This window comes from Brassica rapa, chromosome A03 (genome assembly GCF_000309985.2).
Source record: "Brassica rapa cultivar Chiifu-401-42 chromosome A03, CAAS_Brap_v3.01, whole genome shotgun sequence".
Lineage (NCBI taxonomy): Eukaryota > Viridiplantae > Streptophyta > Magnoliopsida > Brassicales > Brassicaceae > Brassica > Brassica rapa.
The window spans coordinates 22536897-22559579 of NC_024797.2; the positions used below are offsets into that span (position 1 = coordinate 22536897).

The window sequence follows — 22683 nt, forward strand, 5'->3', positions numbered from 1 at the left end:
AACTAAACATTTATTGGTTATTTAAAAGAGTAATAAAGAGATTTAATGTAAAAAATTACATTAGAAATGTAAATGATATTTTCTTGAAACAAAATAAAAAATCTAAAATGAAATTCTTTATGAAATAGAAGAGTATCAAATAGTGTTATCTTGACATTTTTTTTACAAAAAAATGTCATTTTACAGTATTCAGTATAATTCATATTTAACTTAAATTTGATATTAACTAAATATGTTGATAGTAATAAAAACATAAATACATTTCAATTTTTTTTAAAAAAATTATATGAAAATTGTTTAGCTGACACTCTTTGAGAAACTAAAACAATGCCAAATAGTACCAAAAGTTTTAAAATTGGCAGATTCAGTATGAATTTTCAGGCCCAAAATATTAGGATTGATTGAATGCAGTCGGAGAAGAGAGGCCAATCCCTTACTTATTAATAGGGAAGCATTTTGAAAAAATAACCTTTATTTTATATTTTATTTACTGAGATGCCATTATGCTGAGGTGGCAAACCCACATACTTCCTCAGCCTAACTAATCAAATGACCTTTGATTACTAGAATTATTATCAAGACTGCCATTATATATTGCAGTCGATATTAATCATACAACAAAGTTTAAAAATAAAAGGGATAAGAATACAAACTAAATAATAAAGAAAAACAGAAAAGCAATATCATTTGTTTTCTTTCATACGAAATCTGGGTTTTCTACCTGAGAAATCTTACAGCTATTGGTTTTCTTTCATACGAAATCTGGGTTTTCTCCTTGAGAAATCTTACAGCTGCTTCTACACAATTAGAGACCATCTCCGGCTACAAAGAAGAGATCAGAAGGGCTTCCGCAGACGCAGAGCTCGACGTCCACCGTACGGCAAAGAATTAGTCTCAATTAAGCAACCCTTGCGTCGGACAATATGGTATGAGAGCAACACCTAGAGATATCCCGTTTATAGCTGTGAAATCGACTACTAAGTCTCCGTTGTTTTATAAGTCGAACGCCGTAGAAGATGACGGAGAACGAACTCAACCCTCAAAACAGCACAAGCTACGGAGGAACCGAATACAAAGGAGAGATTTTTTGATGTGGGTTTAGATATAGAGATCTTTTTCTGGTTTGGGGTATTTGCTGATAGTATGTTTCGGGAGATTGAATGGCTTTCAGTTGATAGAAGATGAGTGGACCACAGAAGAAAGACTTCATGTGTTTGAACATTTTCATATAACTTTTTTTTACTGAATATAAATTGTTTATTAGGTGAACTTTCGTGTGATTCAGACCACAAGTGTTAAGGTATTTTCGTTGTGAGTTTATTTATGAACTGAATTGATATATTTTTCAAAAAAACACTTTGTCTAATTAGTTATTAAGGTAACAAAATAATTGAGAAAAATGATATGGTTATAATAAAAATAAATATATTTTCTTAATATATATGAAAACATGAAACAAAATCTGTTAGTGTAAAATAAAAAAGTATACAATTATAAATTAGCTATTAGTCGTTGTAATTAAATTTAAAATCGATTTAATGTAAAAACACTAAATCTTTCATCAATCATGTAACTATTTTTTACACCAAAAAAATAATTTGACCAACTCAAAAATATCAGTTTAAGGAAATGTTTTATCATTCAATGTATAATTTATATGTAATCATATAACACGGAAAATATAAAAATTATGATTAATTCTAAGCCATGAGCTCTGATGAATATCAATTATGTGAACATTGAAAGCTTCACTCTATGCTTTTTGTAACCTTTAAGAAAGTTAAAAAAAATACTATCAGTAATATGTCATAAAATTTGTTTTATTGGTTGTTTTATTCTGATCTAGCTTCAAGTTTGAGTAATAAAATAATTCTTCGTCAAAAAAAAGTCATAGAACATTTAAACAAAAAAAGTCAATAAACATTTTTTATTTTGTTTGAACATATGAAGATGCTGTTATTTTATGTTATCTTTATAGAAATTATATTTAAATTTCATTTGGTTTGGACTAATTAGTTTTAGAAAGTATTAGGCTAATAAACATGTTTCCAATTATAGTCTCAATAGCCCATCAAAAATGGCGATTCCATCAAAGTTTTCAAATAATTTTGTCCATATCAATGATAAATCCAAAACGGATGTATACGAAAATCTGAAATCTACCTGATTTCTTTTAGTGTTATTTACTATAAACTTTTTATTGTGCACTAATTTAACATTTTACATACGTATATCAAACTAAATCTCTTATATATTAATTGAAGAGCATTACAAAAAATTTTTGTAGCCAATTGTCATCACTTGGATGATTCTTATAATTTTTTTTAAGTTGGTTCATCTAAACATATATTATACATTTTATTAAATTAAATATAACATTGATTAGTAGTATACAAAAAAATATTCTCATTTTTTTCCTTAAATAAAAACTACAGAATTACCTAATATGATTAACATATTATGTCAATGAATGATTTCGAATAATAAAAATCTGCTAACAATTTTTGTATCATTCACGTTTTTGATTAGTTTTATATTTCTAAAAGAAACTAAACAATCACATGAAAATAAACAATCACTTTAATCATATATCACTAAAACAATATTGTAAATAAACAAAAATGATTATTTTGATTTATGTGATTACTCCAGTTTAATTATATACATAGTATTTATTCGCTTCTCAATTATTCAATATACTTATTATTTCATAATACATGATGAACACAAAATAAATAATAATATGCAAAAATAATTTCTATATATAATATTCGTTACACGTCTTCATCCCGCGCAAGGCGCGGATCTTTATCTAGTTGATGCATATGTTGCATGACTACTCACATAAATAACTATAACAACCGATTCTAAGTTTAAAATATAGTTGATTTAACAAAAATAATCACATAGATTAATATTCTGCTTTTTAGTTTTAAACGAAAGAAGAAAAAACGAATTGACGTGTCGTAGAGGAACTTCATTCGCAAATGTCTCAATTGCATGCATGAAAATATCGTCTTCAGACACTTGTCGTACACGTACGTAGACCTTATACTTTTCTCCTCCAAAGCTGGACCCCTACTCTTTACTCAGAATCGTATAAAAATTCTATTACTAAATGCATTTCTTTTTCACAAAAGATATACCGCTAGCTAATGCTGCTGGTATATCCGCCGTGCCTCTGATGATTCTCACCGGTTTAGCACTTGCCGGTACGGCCGTGGTGTTAATGGTTATGACGCCGGTTTTTTTAGTTCTTAGCCCGATTCTCGTAACGGCGGTTATCACTTCGAGTTTCTTGGTGACGGGGTTCTTAGCTTCTGGTAGGCTTGGAGCATCGGCGATCGCCCTCTTCGTCTGGCTCTACAAAGAATTAATTAAGTAATCAAAATTTTTATCGTGAAATATTAACTAAGTAGCTATCTTCTTAATTATTAATTTGAAACATTTTGCGGTTCGAGTTCTGTACATATGTTAAAAATATATAGGGATTTTTATTATATACATGCATTTATACGTCTGTTTCGTGTGTAGATTCATTGATTCATGGCATGTTTGGTTAGGCTGGTACATTACGTACAGACGACGAATAACAAACATATGTATTGATATGGCATCATATAAATTCTCTTTTTTTAAGCATCATATAAATTCTTGTACGTAGATTTTGATTTCTAAATATTTAAATAGATAATTAATAAAATAGGTAGAAGTAAACTATTTTTTCTTAGAAACAACAACATTCATTATATTTTCGTTTGTTATAGACTTCGCTTTGTTGTAGTAACATTGTAACAAATAACAAATAATGGTTTAACAAACAAATAATGGTTTTAGTTACCCCATAGGATTTGCTTTGTTTAACATTAATATGATTTTGTAGAACGTATGCCGCTCATGATATGCAGTCAGTCTTATGTGACCCCGTTCGTAAGTAGATTACCATATATTTGAAGTTTGTAATTAAAACTTGTGTGTATGTGTGAGATGCTTATAGGAAAGAAGAGTACTCTAGATCTATTATGCATGCGCGAGTTCGACCTAACGAGGATAATATTGCGAAGCTCTCGAGAGGAGATAAACCTCCGGAGGAAGAAAGGCTGCCGGAAATAAATAAGACGGCGGATGAAATTAATTCGACTGGAAGAGACAAGGCCGAGGAATACAAGCCGTCAGAGATACACAAATTGTCGCAGAGAGATCATAATCCAGCGGAGGAAGATAAATCACTGGGAGTCAAGCATGCGGAAGAAGGGCCATTAATCTCCGAGATATCAAAGGTACTATAACAATGATGTTTATTTATTTTTCTTTCACATTTACGCGTAACGTCAATTCAGTGCTAATTTCATTTGGTGTATAAATTAATGGTACGTAGATTTTACTGGTGGAGCAAAATTCAATTGGCTCCAAGCGCAGCGGTCCAGGTACTTTCAAAAGATCTCATGAACTTGGATTTGCCATGGATCCTGGTAAGGTACAATCTATTTTTATGAAAGAATACCAAAAAGTCCCTCGTGTCGGAGCTTTTGCATATAAATATTTTACATCGCGCGACAAGAAATACATAAACCATTTTCATATATGACATTGACATCTATCAAAAACAAATATATGCAGCATCTTTACGAGTAATAACATTATAATACCCACAATGATGCTGAATCATCATATTAGACATACAACTTGTTCTATATAAGCCAACATTACTTGCTTTTTTGGGTGTACGTATTTATATCAACTATACGAATGCATCTACTTTAGGCAGTGTTTTGAAACCCGACCCGGACCCGCGGTTGAACCGGTAAACCCGGTGACCCAGAAAAAATCCAGTTTGGGTTTTGTGAAAAACCCGAAATTTAAAAACCCACAAAAACCCGCAAAAACCCACTAAAACTCGGAACCCGATACCGGTTGAACCACCGGTTGAACCAATAAATAACTTTTACGTCATTTTTTAGTTTTTAGATTATGTTTTATATTCTAAGTTTCTAATTAAGAAGTTAGATGTTGGCAAAAAAAAGTTAGGTTTTCCCTTTTCAGTTTTATATTTGTGATTTTTAAATTTTAATGAAGATTTTACTATGTCACTTGAAGAAAATAAAGTCAACGATGGTAGAGAGAACCATTAGTTGATGTGATTTGGTGTTAGTTTATTTTTGATATTGATAATTTAATACAATGATTTTTTACTTTTGGTTTATTTTGAATTTGAAGTTTACTTTATTATTCACATTAGACATTTAAATATTTGTGAATTTTATATCTTGATTTTTTTAGATATCATAACTCTTACTTTGTTTCAGAAAAAATTAAATAATCTAAACTATTCTTTGATATTTTGTATGTCAAATGAAAATAAAAATATAAAAAATTAAAGTTAAGTATTTTCTAAATACTTTTTAAACATAAAATATATACATATTCAAATTATTATTTTATGTTTTAAAAAACATTAAACTTTTAGTTTTTATATATGTATTTTTATAGCTAATATATTATTATAAATTAATTTACTTATTAATCCGCGGTTCACCCGCGGTCGACCCAGTGACCCAACGATCCGGTAAGTCGTCCGGTTCAGTGTCCGGGTCGGGTTTAAAAACATTGACTTTAGGTGCTAGGAATTTTTTTCTTTTTTTTTTGGAAATTTCGCTAGATAGCAAAAAAAGAGATGTAAATTAGGTAGGTGGTAAAGACACTATGCATTTTGAAGTAATACCAAAAGTGTCCCTATTACTATAAGAAAAGTAAATTAAACGACATATTACACGTCAGATGAATAGACAGTTACACAGAGAAAAATAATATTAATGCAAAGAATCTAAAGAGACTGTTGCACAGGGAGAGAAAATGATAATAATGCAAAAAAATCGAGAATGTTCTAATACTCTTTCTCTTTCCTGCAAAAACCCAAAGAGATTTGATACAATTCATATTTCAATATATCGTCTCTCTGTAAAAGTAAATCTCATTTCTTAGTTCTGTCTGCAAAATATGTCTGCAAAATCTCATTATTCGACCCCTCCCGGATCACCAAAACAAATCCATGTAAAAATCATCGTTTTATATCTAACAATAATAATCTATTGCAGTAACATATATTTGTAACCGGTTATTTCCGTCTTCTGAATGCAATTTTAGGTTTCATTATCTTATTACTATGAACACTATATCCGGTTTCATTATCTTATTACTTCAAGTATCTCAAATAGTTATTAATACTGTATCCGGATTGTAAAATATCTTACAAGTGTGTAAAATATCTGGCGTTTATAAAATATCTTAGTTGGGTATGAAAATATCTTCCTTTTAATCACATTTGCGCCACACTTTTTGAAAAATATGTTACAACTCATCGCTTTTTAATTATTAAACATATATCCGGTTTCAATATCTAAATACTTCAAGTATCTCAAATGTAACCGGTTTAGTTCATAGATTACGCTTCCTCTTCACTTGTAATAAAAATCAATTTTGTTCCTCAACCCCGGTAGCAGGTCATTAAATACGTCTTAGCTCGAGGACAGAATTGGCAAATCAACACAAAAATTACTTGGTTCTGTAAATGATTAAAAAAATGCATAAATCTACAATTACCACACACATTTTGTATATTCACCTAAATAGCCCCTTTTTTTTTTTATTAAGTTGCTAGGAATTCTAAGTTAACATGTACACACCATATTAAACACTCATTTTATATCGTATTTACTTATTTAGAAAACAATACATCAACTCTATATGCTGCTTAGACAACACTATCACTACGACCACATAAAGGAAAACACAACCAAAATAACCTTTACAAATTTGGGGAAAAGATCTGTCATTCGTCAGCTCCATAAGGAACCACCAATCTGTTCTTATACGTAAATTTTCTTTCATGAGAAACAATTTGAAAGACAAAGAAAACATTTTATGATGTGGGGGTGCTCAACCCCAAAACCTTTTTCTCCCCTTAAGTAACCTACCCATGTCAATGGATTGCGCTTTCTATAGACTACAAATACGGTGCAACCTATGCTTAATTTTCTTGCAAATCTATAAAATAAATTAATTTCTTAGAAGGAAAAAGTTCAAAGGACAAGAGTTTGATGGTTCATGAGGGCTACCGACGGATCCATAAGTATCTCATGGTCGTCAAGAATGATCAATCTTTTTTTTTCTCAAGAACTGGAAACTCAAAGATCAAATGCTTAGTTTATGTTAAAGAACTTCAATGAGATTTTAGAAAACCATGAATAAGCGACGCTTTGGTGACGATAATAAGCGACGCTTTGGTGACGATAATAAGCGACGCGTGTTTGTATTTAAAAATTAAAAAAAAAAACAGCAGAAAGCGATGCTGCTTAATTAGGGCTCCAAATTTGCAATATTTTTTGTATTGAAAAATAAACAACCATAAAATTCGGATGTTCAAGTTTGGAAATAATCTTCCCAAATAAGCAAACATGACTATATTTCTTCCATTTTAATTGGTCAAAATTTCCAAATATTAATTTTGACTTCAAAGCGTCTAGGCTGGAACATACATGAATCTACATTTAACCCCTACTCAACTATATCTTTCTTAAAGATGAATATATATCATAGTTATATTCGCTGGTAAAGATATATGTTAGTGAATATCTAGTTCATGTAAACTATGTTATTTTGCAACGAATTTTTTTGGTCGTGATTCGTTATAAAATAAAATAGTCTTACAACAAACTGAGATTAAAGGAAACCAATAATGTGAAAATGTATGTTATCATGTCAAAGTGACTTTCTCCGTAAAAAAAAAAAGGGATATTGAATTAAACATCCTCGGATTTCACGTGTGCGTGCTAAAAGGACTTTGCCTTAATTTTTCTAACATGCATTTTACATACATATATATATATATATATATATATATATATATATATATATTTAAAGAAGAGTTGTAATTAAGTAATTAGATTAAAGTAAAAGTAAATTTCAACTGCATTAGACTAGTAGGACTGCGCACTTTACCTGATACCCGAAGCTGCATCCGAACCTGATCCGAAAAACCCAAACCGAATTAGTAAAATACTCGAACGGGTATTGAATTAGAAGATATTGGATATCCAAACAGATAATATCCGAATCCGAATAGATATCCGAAGATAACCGAACATATGTATACATAATTTTATATTTATAGTTTACTTCTCTTATTTTATTCAAAATATTTATATTGATGCTACATATAGTTTAAGATCAGATAATATACATATAATTATGGATTGCTACTCAACTGAAAAACATGTCAAGCTTCTTGTTTCGGACATTAACAAAAATTGTATCCAAATTTTTAAACACAATAACCAAATTAGTGTCTTTTTAGATTTAAATACATATTAATCATTTGATCTATTAAAAATTAAAAAAAATCAATTAAGTTAAATGTATATTTTTAAATATAAAAATTTTAAATAATGAATAATTTGATTTTGTTTTTCAAAATTTAAATATCTGAACTCAAACTAAAAATAACTGAACCAAATACGAAATATAGAATACCGAACATGTTCTATATCACTATATCAAAATATCCGAAATCCGAAATACCGAACATCCACCTCTGCGGATTATGATTGATAATGATAAAAATCTGGGTATCTTAGCTAGGAATATCTCAGCTATATACCCGGAATTAATATCCCCTACGTACATTCTTTAGCTGGAAAATAATCCAACGGTTAAAATCTCCAGTAAAGCGTAACTTAAAACATCTACACCGTTAGTTATGATCTTAGGCTGATACTGCTGGATTTTTTTCTTATAATAACTAGTAACTATGGTCAAAACTTCCAAATAAAAGAAGATAAATAAGGAAGCGCATTATCTCTTAAGGAAAAGAGAAAATGGTAAAACACCTAATACATACTCAAAAACAGCTCAGCATATTCGGATAAATATCGTATATATATAACACCTATAACTAACTACACGCAGAGATTATAGATATAAATACAATTCGTGACATCGTGAGAGATTCTAGTTTGCGTGACGTCGTAGAGAGATGGTGAAGGAGATGGTGACGACGGGGAAGACATGTTCACATTGTGGCCACAATGGTCATAAAGCACCGACATGTCTTAACGGAGTCAATAAAGGAAGCGTTAAACTGTTCGGCGTTAACATATCGTCTGACCCGATTAGGTCGCCTGAGGTGACGGCGTTAAGGAAGAGTGTCAGTTTGGGAAATCTTGATGCGCTTCTCGCTAACGATAACAGTAATGGTGATCCAATCGCCGCCGTCGAAGATAACGGTTATCATTCCGATGGTCAGATTCATTCTAAGACGGGGAGATCCGCTCATGAGAAGAAAAAGGGTAAATTTTCTTCTTTTTTGTTTAATCATGTTAAAAGGGTAAATTTTCTTATTTTTATGAAAATAATTAAGAAGAAAATGACTCGTTTTACAAGTTAAAAATTAAACTTTCTAGGGAAGCCATGGAGCGAAGAAGAACATCGGATCTTCTTGGTTGGATTGAAGGAACTCGGAAAAGGAGATTGGAGAGGAATCGCAAAGAAATTCGTGACGACAAGAACACCGACACAAGTCGCAAGTCATGCTCAGAAATATTTTCTTAGGTTAAATGCTAACGACAAGAGAAGAAGACGTGCTAGTCTCTTTGACATGTCTCTCGAAGATCATCAGGTTTTTTTTGTCTTTCTTCCCAAGTAACCAATCAATCAAAGTTTATATATTGATGTTTATTATGGTTTTAATTTTTTGGTTAATTTTAATAGAAGAACAAAGAGAGGAACTCTCAAGTGATGACGACAGATGCATCATCATCATTATCGAAGATTCCACCTAGACAACCAATAACCGGCTCTCAAGAACCGGTACAAGTTCAAACCCAAGCTGAGATATCAAACCGGTTTCAGAATCTATCAATGGATCACATGCCAATCTACCCAACCGTGCCACCTTACTACAACTTTCCATCTGTTATGATCCATCCAATGTACTACTATCCCAATCCTGAACATGTTAGGTATGTTCACCCTTCCGGTATACCTGTACCAAGGCCTTTGCCGATTGGTATGCCTCAACCTCATGCAAATGATGCTTCACGTATAGCAAAGAAAGATGGTATGGAACCTGATATCGGTCTGCGTCCACCTCCTCCTCCTCCACAAGCTACCGCAGAAACAGACTTGGCGGGTCATGGCGTCATTCATGTGAAGTGAAATGACATTTTATTTTTGATATCTAAAGATACAGATGTGTTAATTGTTTTCTTAGTTATGAGTTATACATGAATACATACCTCTATATATATTCAGAAGTTTTGTCAACCGGATTTCATGTACAAGTTTCTAAGAAAATATAATTGGATTTAAATTTAGCTGCCCCTTCATTAACCAGAAAACAAACATTCATAGTTTTAGCAAAACTTATAGATTAAATAAAAATAATCAAAACAAATCTTAGAAACCTTTGATCAGTTTCCTTGAAGCTCGCCTGTTCCGATCAACATGGTGTGGTTTGTCTGAATCACCACCTAGTTCTAAGGTGGCTCCCAAGAAACCAGTCTGAGTTCCATCGCTGTCATTGTCAATGTCCCCTTCGATTGTCAATCCTTCAATCCTAGCCGCAATAGATTCCTCTCTCATCCCAACATCCACATCTACAAAATTCGTTTCTGTTAATATTACTCGGTTATGATATACAAGATTAAATTTCTTTTTTTTTTTCTTTTAAAAAAAGTGTGGAAGGTTTTATATCTTACCATAAACATGTTAAGCATGATGTACAAAAGTATTTTCTTTGAATAAATTTAACATTAAATTAAAAAAAATTACGCGGTTATGATTAACAAATATTGCATGTAGATAAGATAACTTTTCAAAAATACTAAAAATTCATGGTTTTCTTTTTTAAATATATTTTAGTATGTCACGTATAAGTATAAAGTGGCCATGTTCGGATTGGATTCACATAGGGTTTGGACCTAAATGTGTGTATATATATACCTGGATTTGAGAAGAGCCAATTAAAGGACGAGAGCGCATGCAAGAAGAACAAAAGGAATGATGTGAATAGCGTTTTCTGCGAACTTGGCACGTGACTTCTCCTTCTTGATCATCTCCTCTGGTGGATTATTATATGAAGGTAGTTCGTCATCGTCGAGGGAACCGATCATCGAGCCCATCCACAGTCCTTTAGGTGGTGCGGACGAGTAGTCTTCTGTCCCACGGTTCCAACTCGCGGATCTGTACATGTTGCTTTTATTTAGTTTATTACAATAGAAAGTGCTTTTTGTAGGATGCTGATTATTTTTGTAAACGAGCTTGATCAGTTTCTCTATTACATTTTTAGTAATTCGTTGATTGCGAATATATAGCCTATGGTTTTGGTACATTTGGATCAAAATTAGGACTTTGTCAAATATCTCACTCGTTTCTTCTTCCCAGGGTGACGAAAGTAACTTCTTGAGGTTTATTTTGCAATAATAACAATCTTAGTCTATACAAAACTAGGTGATTTTCCGGTGTTCATACATGGGTATAAATATTTCTAAAGTAAATATATAATATAATTAATTACTACTTATTTTTAATTTTTAATTAATTTTTAATTTATATGCAATATTTATATTAATAATATTATATTACTTTAATTATACATATGATTTTATATATGTTATATCTAATCGGTTTTGTTGTTTTTCAATCGATTTGGTTATCATTTGGGTAAATTAGATTGCATATATGAAATCAACTGTAATATTTTTATTTTATATATTAAAATTTTGATTAATTTAGGTGGTTGTTGTCTTATATATGTAAATATATTTTATGAAGATTATATATAACTTAAGATATATCGTTCTTAGAATGAAGTTAAAAAAAAACTAAAGTGTCTGATTCCAAATTACATAAATTAATATAATGAAAAGATAATATTCTGAAGTCTCATGCATATATATAAATTTTACAAAATAACTAAATTGTAACACTTGGTTAATATTTTATTTTCATTTTTAATATGTTTTGAGTTGTCATATGATTTATATTTATAAAATAAATTAATATTCTTATAAAACTATATATTCTTATCAAAGTTAAATCTATGATTTTATATATAAGTTGGATTAGTCGAATCATTCATGTTGTGAGTATATTGAGTTACATATATTCTTTCAAATACAAAATGAAGTATAATTATTTTTTTATTATAGTTAAGTCAAATCTGCATGTATTTTCATAATATTTACCAAATTATGTGTTGATGTTTTTTTAAAAAATATTAGAAAATAAAGCGATGATATATAGAAAGTTACATGCGTAAGTAGGTGATAAATTTTTGAAAGATCATGAACACATATCAATATTTACAATAATTAAAATATTTTAAATTTTTTTAATAACTTTATGCCTTTGATTTATTGAATGAAAACTAATATTTATTTTAAATAATCTTAAAAATGAGAATTCAGATTTGCTTTGTTATTTTGATTATGGTTTTATTAAGTTCCACAAACATACAAACATAAAATTTTAAAGCATATTTAATATTAAGGAAAAAATAAATTTAATAATGATAAAATATAATATATCTACCTCATTAAACTATTTTGTAATTATTTGATAAAACGATGTTTATTTTAAAAAATAATTTTTAGTTCTTTTAATATCTCTTTAAAATAAGCAGTAAAAATTGCTTAAAAATTAGCAGTAAAAATTGTGATTGTATTTAAAAATAATATTATATAAGTAAAATATATTTTATCGATATTTTTTTGCTGTAATTGAAAAATATTATAGTCAACTAAATATATGAAAAACAAAAAAAATAAAACATTTCAATATTACTAATTATAAAATATTTTTAGACAATTAAACATATACCAGTTTATGTTACTTAATTATTTTATGTAATCATCTAGAAAATATATAGATATCTAAAATTGTTTTTCTTATTACTCTGAATTTTTTTGTATTGTTTAAATTACGTTTTAAAAGAAATAATATTTATGTTTATGTTTATGAAATCACATTATATAGAAATTTATAATTTTCATCTAAAAAAATATAGATATAAAGCAAGTATTTTATTACTTCAAAATTATATTTTGTTTTATTTAAAAATATTTTTTAAATATAATATTACTATTTTGTGAACTTTCCCATATATATATATTTTCGTTTTTCAATTCTTTTTTTTAACTTTATAAACAAAATTCCTTTTTATTATATGTGTGTATTTTTTGGAAATTTTTTAAAAGGAAACTAAATAAAATAATAAGTAATAGTATTTAAAATGTAAATTAATTTATTAAGGGTATCGTGAGAGTTAACGTGAGAGCGACACGTAGAAAACTGATTTTGCAAATAATACTATAGAGATACGAAAAGTAAAAATGAGATATTATTAATCAATGTTCTATTAAATGTATATAGACGGCCGTCTAAACATTACAAACGATAAACCCTTTAAATCCAAGACGATTTCTTTCTAAACTGAATCATTGTAATAATACTATAATAAATAATATAAATTTATTATTATAAATTATAATAATGAATATATTATAGTATAAAATGTTGTGAAAATAAATAATATAAATTTATTATTTTCAATAATGATTTAATATATTATATATTTTTATTAATTTATAAATGTTTAAACTGTATAACTAATAATTCAAATATTTTAGGCGCTAAACATTAAATTGACCGTCTATCTTTAGACTAACTTCAGTCCGAAGTGTGTAATGGGTTCTTAAGCTATGGTTTCGAATGGTATAAAAACGTATAGATATATGGTATATGTAGAGATTTTTGTTACTGTTGACTGCGGTGCAGTGCGGAACGAATGTTACCAAGGAGCCTATGAATGTTAACCGCGGGACAAGTGTATCGCATGGCGGGAGGGAAAATGGGTCACCATTCAGCTAATTGTATTGGAACATACCTTGTAACGCACATGCATGATTTTAGGTGTGGTTTGTATTATATAAGATGTGTTTTTCAAAGTAAATATATTTTATGTTACCTAAAGTATTTTATATTATACTACTAGATTTTTGTTATACTACAGCATACACGGCCATCATGAAAATGCATATTTATTTTTATTACCTTTTGGTGTCAAAAGACAAAAACCTATATTCAACCCTTAATATTTATCTATATAATATGCAAAAAATATATTTTAACTGTGTATTATCTAGTTAACGAAATCAAAAATGTAGTTAGAGGTATATTATCATAGAAAACTTTGTTTTTATTATTTTTAATCTCTAAATAGTCGAAACACATATTAAAATATAATTTTATTTTCTATCTTTCCTTGTTTATTGTAACTTTCTTTTCCAAAGAAAAATTAGTATAATTTTACAGATATAAATGCTAAATTAATATCGATAAATTTATTTTATTTTATTACTTATTAAATATGAAGAACATAGAACAAAATACCTTTCATTGATATTGTATTTATATAATATATAAAAATAAATGTGTATTATTTGGGTGATAAAATTTAATTTTACTAAAAAATACTTTTTTCATCAAAAAGCTATAAGTTGTATTTTGAAACTATAACAAATATTATAAAACTAAATATAGTTAATATTTAAAAATATTCACTGTAGTATAGATTTTAAATACTTATTTCAGATGCATGTTAAGATTTGATGGTAGTAAATATAAGTTTGGACACATTCATCCAGAATCAAAAAATCAAACTGAAAATAAAGTTTTGTTCGGGTTTGGATCCTGTCAATTATACTAGTAGACTTATATCTCTAGAACTGAAAAACTAGAACTGAACCGAGAACCGAATAGATCCAAATTCTTATAGTTTATATATTTATAAATTAAAATATATATTTAGTTTTAAAATAATTAAATAACATAAAGTATTGTTTATATGTCAAAATACCCAAAAATATAATTCATATTTTAGCTATATAAATATTTTTAAAATAATATAAATATTTTTAAGATTATATTAGTATCACTAATATTTTAGTTTATAAATTATAAAATACATTATATCTATCCCGCAGTTGCACTATTCATTGTAAATGTCACCATTCATATTTTATTATGAACCGCACCGCTTAGACAAACCGCAGTTGTTCTGCAATATGCGTTTCTCCTGTATAAACCGCGGTAAAACCGCACCGCACTAACTAATCCCGCACCGCCCAACCCGCTGTTACCATTCAGAGCCTTAATGGACTTCTCCACTAGCTTGGGACCATTTGTTACTATCGTTAATCGAAAGCTTAAATACAAAACGAATGCAAAATTTTGCACCTACTTTGTAATTAAATAAACTTGAAGCATAAGCCGAAACATCCTATTGCCCACCTAACTAGTCTCCTCTGTTTCTCCAGAACTTGCCGTGAACATACTTAACAAGCTCTGTTTGGGATTCAGTACCAGTAGACAAACCAACAAGGAACCTTCTCCGATCGCATAGGGTCCTGACACCGATGCTTCGGCGTCGGGAAACCAGTTTGCTCAATTCGCCGCCGGTTCTTTCTGGAGCGTCGAATTAGTTTACCAGAGGGTTCCGGGCATACCGAGGTCCGATATTATTACAGATAAATTAATTCCACATCAGGAATTCAATGAGACATTAATTAATATATAAAGGGATAAAGTTAATCCACTAATTGGTTTTAAGTTGGAAGCCCATGATAAATTCGAATCTAACATGATATCAGAGGCAAAATCTTAAATACGCTAAACCCATAATTAATATCTGACACTTCCCGACTGGGTATAAAGATCGTAATTAACTCGCTCGACCGAGTATAATTGTTTTAAAGTTCCAAAATTTCTATCCGATAAGAGCCTTCATCTCGAGCAGTGATATGAGAGATAAATTAATCTCACATAAAAAATTTAATGAGACATTAACTAATGTATAAAAAGTTAGGACTAATATACTAATTTTCAATTGGTTTTAAGTTGAAAGACCATAATAAACCTGAATCTAACATATATTTTCAATCATGCATAACCCTTCTTACGAGGATGCATGTTCGGGAACATCGAATCACGTAGAAGTTGTTCGTAATCAGTATGATCTTAAAGAGTGTAGGTTCGAGTCGCTTCTTGAGTTGTTCTGGTGGTCTATGCATGATCCCACTACCTTGAATCGTCAGGTTAGGTTTTTTTTTTCTCTTTTAATCGTCTGATGTATCTGATGCTCAGATATGTATTGGTTAAAACTCTTAGGTGATACATGGCTTATTGTCTCTGCAATATGTGGTTGCTCTGTTTTAATGATTTTTTTTTATCATTTTGAACTGATCAGGGAAACAATGTGGGAAGCCAATACAGATCAGGGATATATTACTACAACCCGGAGCAAGAGAAACTAGCACGCGAGTCACTGGAGTACATTGGCCGGTCATGGGCCAAGCCTAACGAAACATTCGCTTTGGACTCCCAAAAATTCATATATACATAACTTCCCAAATTTGTAAAAAAAAAAAAAGTTAGATCTCCAAATTATTGAAATCTTTATTAAATCGTCTAAAGTCTCCTAAATTTCAGGGTCGGTTCTGCTGGAGAGTCACCAGCAACATGTGGATAGGAAGATTGTGACAGAGATCTTACCGGCTACGAAATTCTACCGAGCTGAGGAAGATAACCAGCAATACTTGTCTAAAGGAGGGAGGTTCGGACTCAAGCAATCCAGTGCAAAAGGTTGCAACGACCCAATCCGCTGCTACGGGTGATAAAGCCTTGCTTCTATCTAGAGGCAGAGGGCTTTACTTTCACCTACCTATAGACTTTAGTTAGCTGTTGTTGTGTGTAGAAGGTGCTGGCTACTTATGTATGTTACTTGTCGTGTTGATAGAAGTTTGAGTGTCGAGAAAATTTAAAGTATATAATAGTATAGTTTTGTATTGTTCTTCTTTTAATATTTAGTTCCTAACCAAAGTGAAATAGATTTTAAAAGTTCAGATTAAAAACTATATATATATATTAAAATAAAATATTCAAACCGACAAGGAATTTTAGATCAGTAGACCGTAGTGCTTGTAGTGAATAATTTGTCCGAATTAATGTTTTAAAAAATGAAAAGAAATAAACTTAACATTAAATCACTTTAGATGGTTGTGTTGTGTCATAATTTCTAACTTTTTAATCTTCGCATCAATTTCAAGTTTAAATTCTTATGGCCCGTGATATTAATATATATATATTTTGGGTTATGTCAAATATTTGCGTTGATGATAGATAAACCTTTCAAGCTCTCAGCCAGCGATTGGATGAAGCGTATATGCTGGATTTGTATGTTTTGATTTTTTTTTTGTGGATTTTAATTTAATGTGGTCGCACCTAAGGGCATCATTAACTGAAACCCTTTGATGGTTTCTAAAAAATATATATTAATATTTAATTATTTGAGTGTTCTGAAACATTGTAAGAACAACAACTATCTCTAAATATGTAGAACCGGTTCCAAAACTTACTAAATAAGAACCTGTGAACTGTTTTTCTCTCATGATTTATTAATTTTTATTTAATTTTAATTCTTAAGAACTCTTTTATATCTCTACGTTAAAGGTGCTCTAATACGAATAATAACTAGCATTATAAAGCACCGTACGTTCACACACATTATAGAAGACTAAAGATAATCAAGGGGAGTCAAGCAAGTGAAAAAGACAGAGGTGGTGATCTTGTGATAACAAAAATATTTAGAATCTGCTTAAATAAATAATGACAAAATGCAAAGTAATATATAAATTGAACTACGTGTCGTTAATATCCCTAGCTCTAACGTGAGTAGCACGAATTGAGGTCGCAACTCTCGTACGTGGCTTTCCCTCTATCGCCCATAATATATTTCCATTTCAGTTAGATGCTAAGTTAGGATTGAACCCTCATTGGCTTTGTCATATATATATTTGTCGAACATAAAGATTATTGTATAATTAAGATGCATTAGAATACTATTCGAGGATTCACGAACGTCAACTAAAAGAAGTTTCGTGTAAAAGGATGTCTCGTTTAACCAAAAAGATGTTTCATAATATAACCAACACATTACACATAATGTATATATGGGGATTTAATAACTTTGGCTAGTTGACGTTAGTGAATATTAATTATTTGCTATAAGTTAACGTTAAATTGTGATGGTTTCTAACCTTTTAATTGTTGTAATTAACCGTATGAACCTCAATGAAATCACTATTCAAGATTATTAGACTGCTTAAAGATTATCTCAATATCTTTGCATACTCACAAGTTCAGGTAGTTTAAAAGAAAAGATTAATCTGACGAAAAAATAAGGGGCAAATTAATTTGGTGGGTTAACCAACACAAACCCTGAGCAAAACCAACACTTACGTTACTATTATTGTATATTCTTTCTCAAACACACCCAATAATCATATCCTCATAATTAATACAAAACTTAAGGTTATGATTTTTTCGTCAAATTTGTATTAAAACAATGATTATACATTTATACCTCCCGGTATTCCTTTAACTTGATTAGGACATGTATGAAATCTCAGTCGCCCCCTCCCCCCTCCCCCCCAAAAAAAAATCAGTTGACATTCGAGGATAATTTCACCGTCGAAGTTTTAGATAACGAAAATTGATTTAGAAGGAAATATAATGCAACGGAGTATATTATATTATTATACGTATATCCCATATATATTAATTGAAAAATATTCTAATTTTTTTTGTAGCTACGTGTCATCAGTATGATAATTTTTAGAATCATTAGAAAATATGTTGACCCATCTAGTTATATAATAATTTTTTTATTAAACGTACAATAAATTTATTATTAATGTTCTTTATTATTTTCTTAAATAAAAGTTACGAACTTACCTAATGTGGTTAAAATATATATAACAATAAATGATTTTGAATAATAAAGATTTGATAAAAATTAGTGTATCTTTTATCATATTTGTTTATTTTTAAAATATTAAAATAAATTAAACAACCACATTAACCATATAATAAAATTCTAAATTTTCTGTAAATGTTATATTTTGAATTAAAAAAAAACGACTATATATTACTACAACTGTTAAAAGTCTCACATTCAAATTTTGTGATCCATGGTTTGAAATTTTTGTTATGGCAAAATACTAATGATTACAAACTCATATAAATAAAAAGTCTAATTTAATTAATTATTAAGATTATATATATATATATATATATCATTTTAAATTAAACTTTATACCATATCAAAGACATAAATATTTTAATTTCGAAATTTACTTTGAAAATTCTTTTTTTTTTGATAAAAGTTTTGAACAAACATTGACAACTTAATTTAAAAAATATAAAAATTACTAAAACTATTGATCCCACAATGAAAATTTTGTTATCAGTAGTTTAAAATTTTTGATATAAAGATACAAATGATCAAAAAACCGTATGAGTAGAAAACATCATTTAGTAGACAATTAATATTAAAATATATTATATATGTTAATATCATTTAAATTTAATTATATATCCTATCAAATAAAAAAATTTATTGTTTAGATTAATAACATTTATTTATATGTTTGTACCAATTTAATTATATATATAATAGTTACAGATTTCTTAATTATTCAATATATATTTATTATATGTAAAAATATAGAATACATAAAATAATTTTTATATATAATGTTTATTTCGCGCGAGGTACGGATGTAGATATCATAAAATCGTAGGTGTATTAGAGCTATGTATGAGCTACCCTAACCTACAAGACGCCACAATACATATATAAGTAAATGCATATATATAAAATCGTCATTTAATTTGATAGTTAAAAAGTTTAACATGTATGTTGAGAGGCCAATTGTTGAGACCAAATTTATGACGTCTTAACTCTTAAGTCTTTATTTCCAGAGTCTGGATTTCCATATTTCTTTTCTTTTAATCTTTCATTTTTTTCTCTATCCTTGTTTTGGAAGCTAAGTTAGTGACTTACACTTCATTAACCACCAGAAGTCTGTTAAAATATATGAAAACTAATCTTGAGTATTTCTTGAGTATCCAAATGAAACTAATCATGAGTATCCAAATGAAACTAATATCAAATTTAAAAATGTAGATAATGCGTGAATAACCACATGAAGATTTACTGGTGAGTGTTTATTACTACATTTAATAAAGTGATTTAAATTTCATAGACCAAAATAATGAAAGGAGTATATCAATATATTTTAATAGACAGTAAAATGTATATACTATATTGAATATGATATGAGTCGCAACCTTTTAGTTCCTTGTATATAAACAACACTCCAAATGACAGGCAAAATACAGAAACCAAAACAAGTAATGTAATAAACTCGTCAAACATAGCTCTGCTTTTTCTTTTCCTTCGATCAGATTCAGATCCAGACAATGAATCAAGATCTTCAAGAACCAATGGCGGAGATCATGCCAAATATCATAACAGCAATGTCGTATCTATTGCAAAGGGTATCGGAGACCAACGACCATCTGAGCCAGAAACAGAGCATCTCAGGCTTCCATGGAATAACCAAACCTTCAATCTCAATCAGAAGCTACCTCGAGAGGATCTTCAAGTACGCAAACTGCAGCCATTCGTGTTACATCGTCGCGTATATATACTTGGATCGGTTCATCAAGAAGCAGCCCTTTTTGCTCATCAATTCCTTTAGTGTTCATAGGTTTATAATCACAAGTGTCTTGGTCTCTGCTAAATTCATGGATGACTTGTAAGTAAATCATTCTGAGGCTAATTTATTGAAATTCACTAATCAACAGATGTTTGATTTATTTACAACTAGGGGTGTACCGGCGCGTAGCGCCGGTTTTTCAACGTTAGATTTTTGTTTTTCAATGTAATAGTGTAAATATATATAATCTGACTGCTAATATGTATTTAATGTGATTCTACCAAAATTCGGGTGCAATCCACTCATTTAAAATGTGAAATATAACTTTTAAAAATAAATTAATTTTACATTAAAAGTAATATTAATTTTAACAATATTTTTATTAAAAATTTTCATTTATTAGTTTATTTTCATTTTTTAAAATCATATAGTTGAAAATGCATTGGCTTAAGTATTTTCCTAATTTGAACATAATATAATAAGTATAATGTAGTTTAAATTTTACATAAATTATTTCTCTTTTGTTATTTGTGTTTCTTAAATTCAATAGTTTTTTTTCTTTTTATATATTTATAAGAAAATGTAAATTAAGACAAAGCGTAATTAAAATAGCTAATTCACAGTAATAGAAAAAGATTTTAAGTTAGTTACCCATCATAAAATATAATATATTAACAAACTCTTTTGGTGAATCATGTATTAAGTAATAACTATTTTTGTACCATCAAAGCTCACTGGAATCTTGAATTACAACATATGGCTATTGCTGTCGTTAAAGCTCGGTTGGTTTGAAACCCAGCAAGTGCCGGACAACAATGTGCTAGATATGCAGTTTCAAATGTAAATATTCCTTTACAACTACGCATGCACTATGAACCCAATGCATTTTGAGATGCTGAAGTTCATGATATCGGCACTGTACCACATGTACCAATCGCTTATTACATTTTGAATTCATGAGTATATCACTTGGGAAAGTTCACTCTAGTCAAGTCATTTTTGTTCTTTCACTTTCACATGGAACCAATGAAATATCAGCTTCTGTTTCATATGTAAAACAAAAAATTAGTAAAAGAAATGTGAAGAACAATAGTAACTGAAGATAACAGTTTCACTAATCTCTGCAATTTTGTGTTTTGATCAAGATCTGCCAGATTGCTGGAATATGCACATAGCTTGAAGCTTCAATCACTCGTAATTCACCTTCTCCAGGAAAATCTTGTTCAATAAGTGAAGAGTTATCTGTTATTGTCACCATATAGATCCGGGCTCACCTATTGTAAAGCAAACACAGGTCATTATACAGTATGAGAAACAAAATCATATTCATATATATTCCCTAGAAGCTAACTGAGTGTATCTGCCAACCTTATATGCTGCACCTTATCCCCCACACATTTATAGTCACTTTAGATACTTATCCCTGTCCACATAAGCTATGGCACGCTACTGTTCAAGAAACCAAAACAAACAACACAACTCAGATCAAGAAACCAACAATAAAAAAAAAAAGAAACTTTGACACACCTAGTGACCACTTTGGTTGTGAGGCCAGGTTCTGCAGATTTAGGTAAGATGACAGTTCTATGCTTCTTCTTGCCATATATTTTGACTGAACTTGCTCTCAAGGTATCATCTTCCTTTGTCCTCCTCATGGGAATGGTTCCTTCGGCACATTTACCATATCAATTCCATAACTGAGGGATATGTATGCCCTTCTCTTTTGACTTAGTAGGAGACACTTTAATTTGTTGTCATCAAATAATTCCTCAGGATGGTAATTAGGCTTCATCCAAAGAAGAAACCGCAAGTAAAATAAACTAAACATTAGCACTTAGAACATAAAACATAAATCCCAAATAAATTCTAAGTAAACGTCATTCTATGTACCTGAATCTTGTGATATTTGAGGAAAGGGTGATCAAAAGCTGGTTGCTTTGAGATAGGAACACAATCAATTATATCACCATCTGAGCTCTGTAAATGACATCCAAAGTTATAAACTTTCGTAAGAGGAACCGTATCTTTCATTGTGAGATCACGACGCAATGTGTACTTGTTAGTT

At 29.5% G+C, this 22683-nt stretch overlaps 5 protein-coding genes across 12 annotated transcripts; 4 read left to right on the forward strand and 1 right to left on the reverse strand.

Moving 5' to 3' along the window:
• The first annotated feature begins 2870 nt into the window (after window positions 1–2870).
• On the forward strand, window positions 2871–8988 carry LOC103860612 (oleosin 16 kDa). 8 transcript variants are annotated; one of them, XM_033289079.1, is made up of 4 exons: window positions 2871–3381; window positions 3998–4280; window positions 4379–4477; window positions 8965–8988. In XM_033289079.1, exons 1-4 carry the CDS (start codon window positions 3119–3121, stop codon window positions 8971–8973), a joined length of 654 nt encoding a protein of 217 aa, XP_033144970.1. In that variant the 5' UTR covers window positions 2871–3118; the 3' UTR covers window positions 8974–8988. The 8 variants fall into 8 exon arrangements, with proteins under 8 accessions (XP_033144970.1, XP_033144972.1, XP_033144969.1 ...); XM_033289081.1 differs by lacking the exon at window positions 8965–8988 and adding an exon at window positions 8802–8956 and having other exon boundaries at window positions 4379–4427; XM_033289078.1 differs by lacking the exon at window positions 8965–8988 and adding an exon at window positions 7069–8321.
• LOC103860611 (probable transcription factor At5g61620) lies at window positions 8963–10370 on the forward strand. Its single transcript, XM_033289075.1, has 3 exons — window positions 8963–9344; window positions 9459–9673; window positions 9766–10370. Exons 1-3 carry the CDS (start codon window positions 9032–9034, stop codon window positions 10210–10212), a joined length of 975 nt encoding a protein of 324 aa, XP_033144966.1. The 5' UTR covers window positions 8963–9031; the 3' UTR covers window positions 10213–10370.
• Window positions 10356–12785, reverse strand: LOC103860613. The gene is given in 3 exon segments (XM_009138256.3): window positions 10356–10652; window positions 10999–11017; window positions 11019–12785. Coding segments are annotated over 3 exon segments (588 nt in total). The 5' UTR covers window positions 11388–12785; the 3' UTR covers window positions 10356–10452.
• Window positions 12786–13891: 1106 nt separating this feature from the next.
• On the forward strand, window positions 13892–18929 carry LOC103861121 (peptide methionine sulfoxide reductase A1). Its single transcript, XM_033287380.1, is given in 5 exon segments — window positions 13892–13973; window positions 15375–15567; window positions 15962–16151; window positions 16304–16398; window positions 16565–18929. Coding segments are annotated over 5 exon segments (726 nt in total). The 3' UTR covers window positions 16731–18929.
• A 530-nt stretch (window positions 18930–19459) lies between these two features.
• LOC103860616 (cyclin-U4-3) lies at window positions 19460–21968 on the forward strand. The gene is made up of 2 exons (XM_033289085.1): window positions 19460–20717; window positions 21764–21968. The coding sequence occupies exons 1-2, from the start codon at window positions 20380–20382 to the stop codon at window positions 21846–21848; spliced, it is 423 nt and encodes a 140-aa protein (XP_033144976.1). The 5' UTR covers window positions 19460–20379; the 3' UTR covers window positions 21849–21968.
• Window positions 21969–22683: the final 715 nt, after the last annotated feature.

Bases quoted from the DNA above. Each gene is read 5' to 3' on its own strand.
- LOC103860611 (XM_033289075.1), top strand. From the start codon at position 9,032: ATGGTGAAGGAGATGGTGACGACGGGGAAGACATGTTCACATTGTGGC. The intron at 9,345-9,458 runs GTAAATTTTCTT...TAAACTTTCTAG, and splicing joins CGCTCATGAGAAGAAAAAGG to GGAAGCCATGGAGCGAAGAA. The intron at 9,674-9,765 runs GTTTTTTTTGTC...TAATTTTAATAG, and splicing joins TGTCTCTCGAAGATCATCAG to AAGAACAAAGAGAGGAACTC.
- LOC103860616 (XM_033289085.1), top strand. From the start codon at position 20,380: ATGAATCAAGATCTTCAAGAACCAATGGCGGAGATCATGCCAAATATC. The intron at 20,718-21,763 runs GTAAGTAAATCA...GTTTTGATCAAG, and splicing joins GCTAAATTCATGGATGACTT to ATCTGCCAGATTGCTGGAAT.
- LOC103860612 (XM_018657366.2), top strand. From the start codon at position 3,119: ATGCATTTCTTTTTCACAAAAGATATACCGCTAGCTAATGCTGCTGGT. The intron at 3,382-3,997 runs GTAATCAAAATT...AGATGCTTATAG, and splicing joins CTCTACAAAGAATTAATTAA to GAAAGAAGAGTACTCTAGAT. The intron at 4,281-4,378 runs GTACTATAACAA...AATGGTACGTAG, and splicing joins TAATCTCCGAGATATCAAAG to ATTTTACTGGTGGAGCAAAA.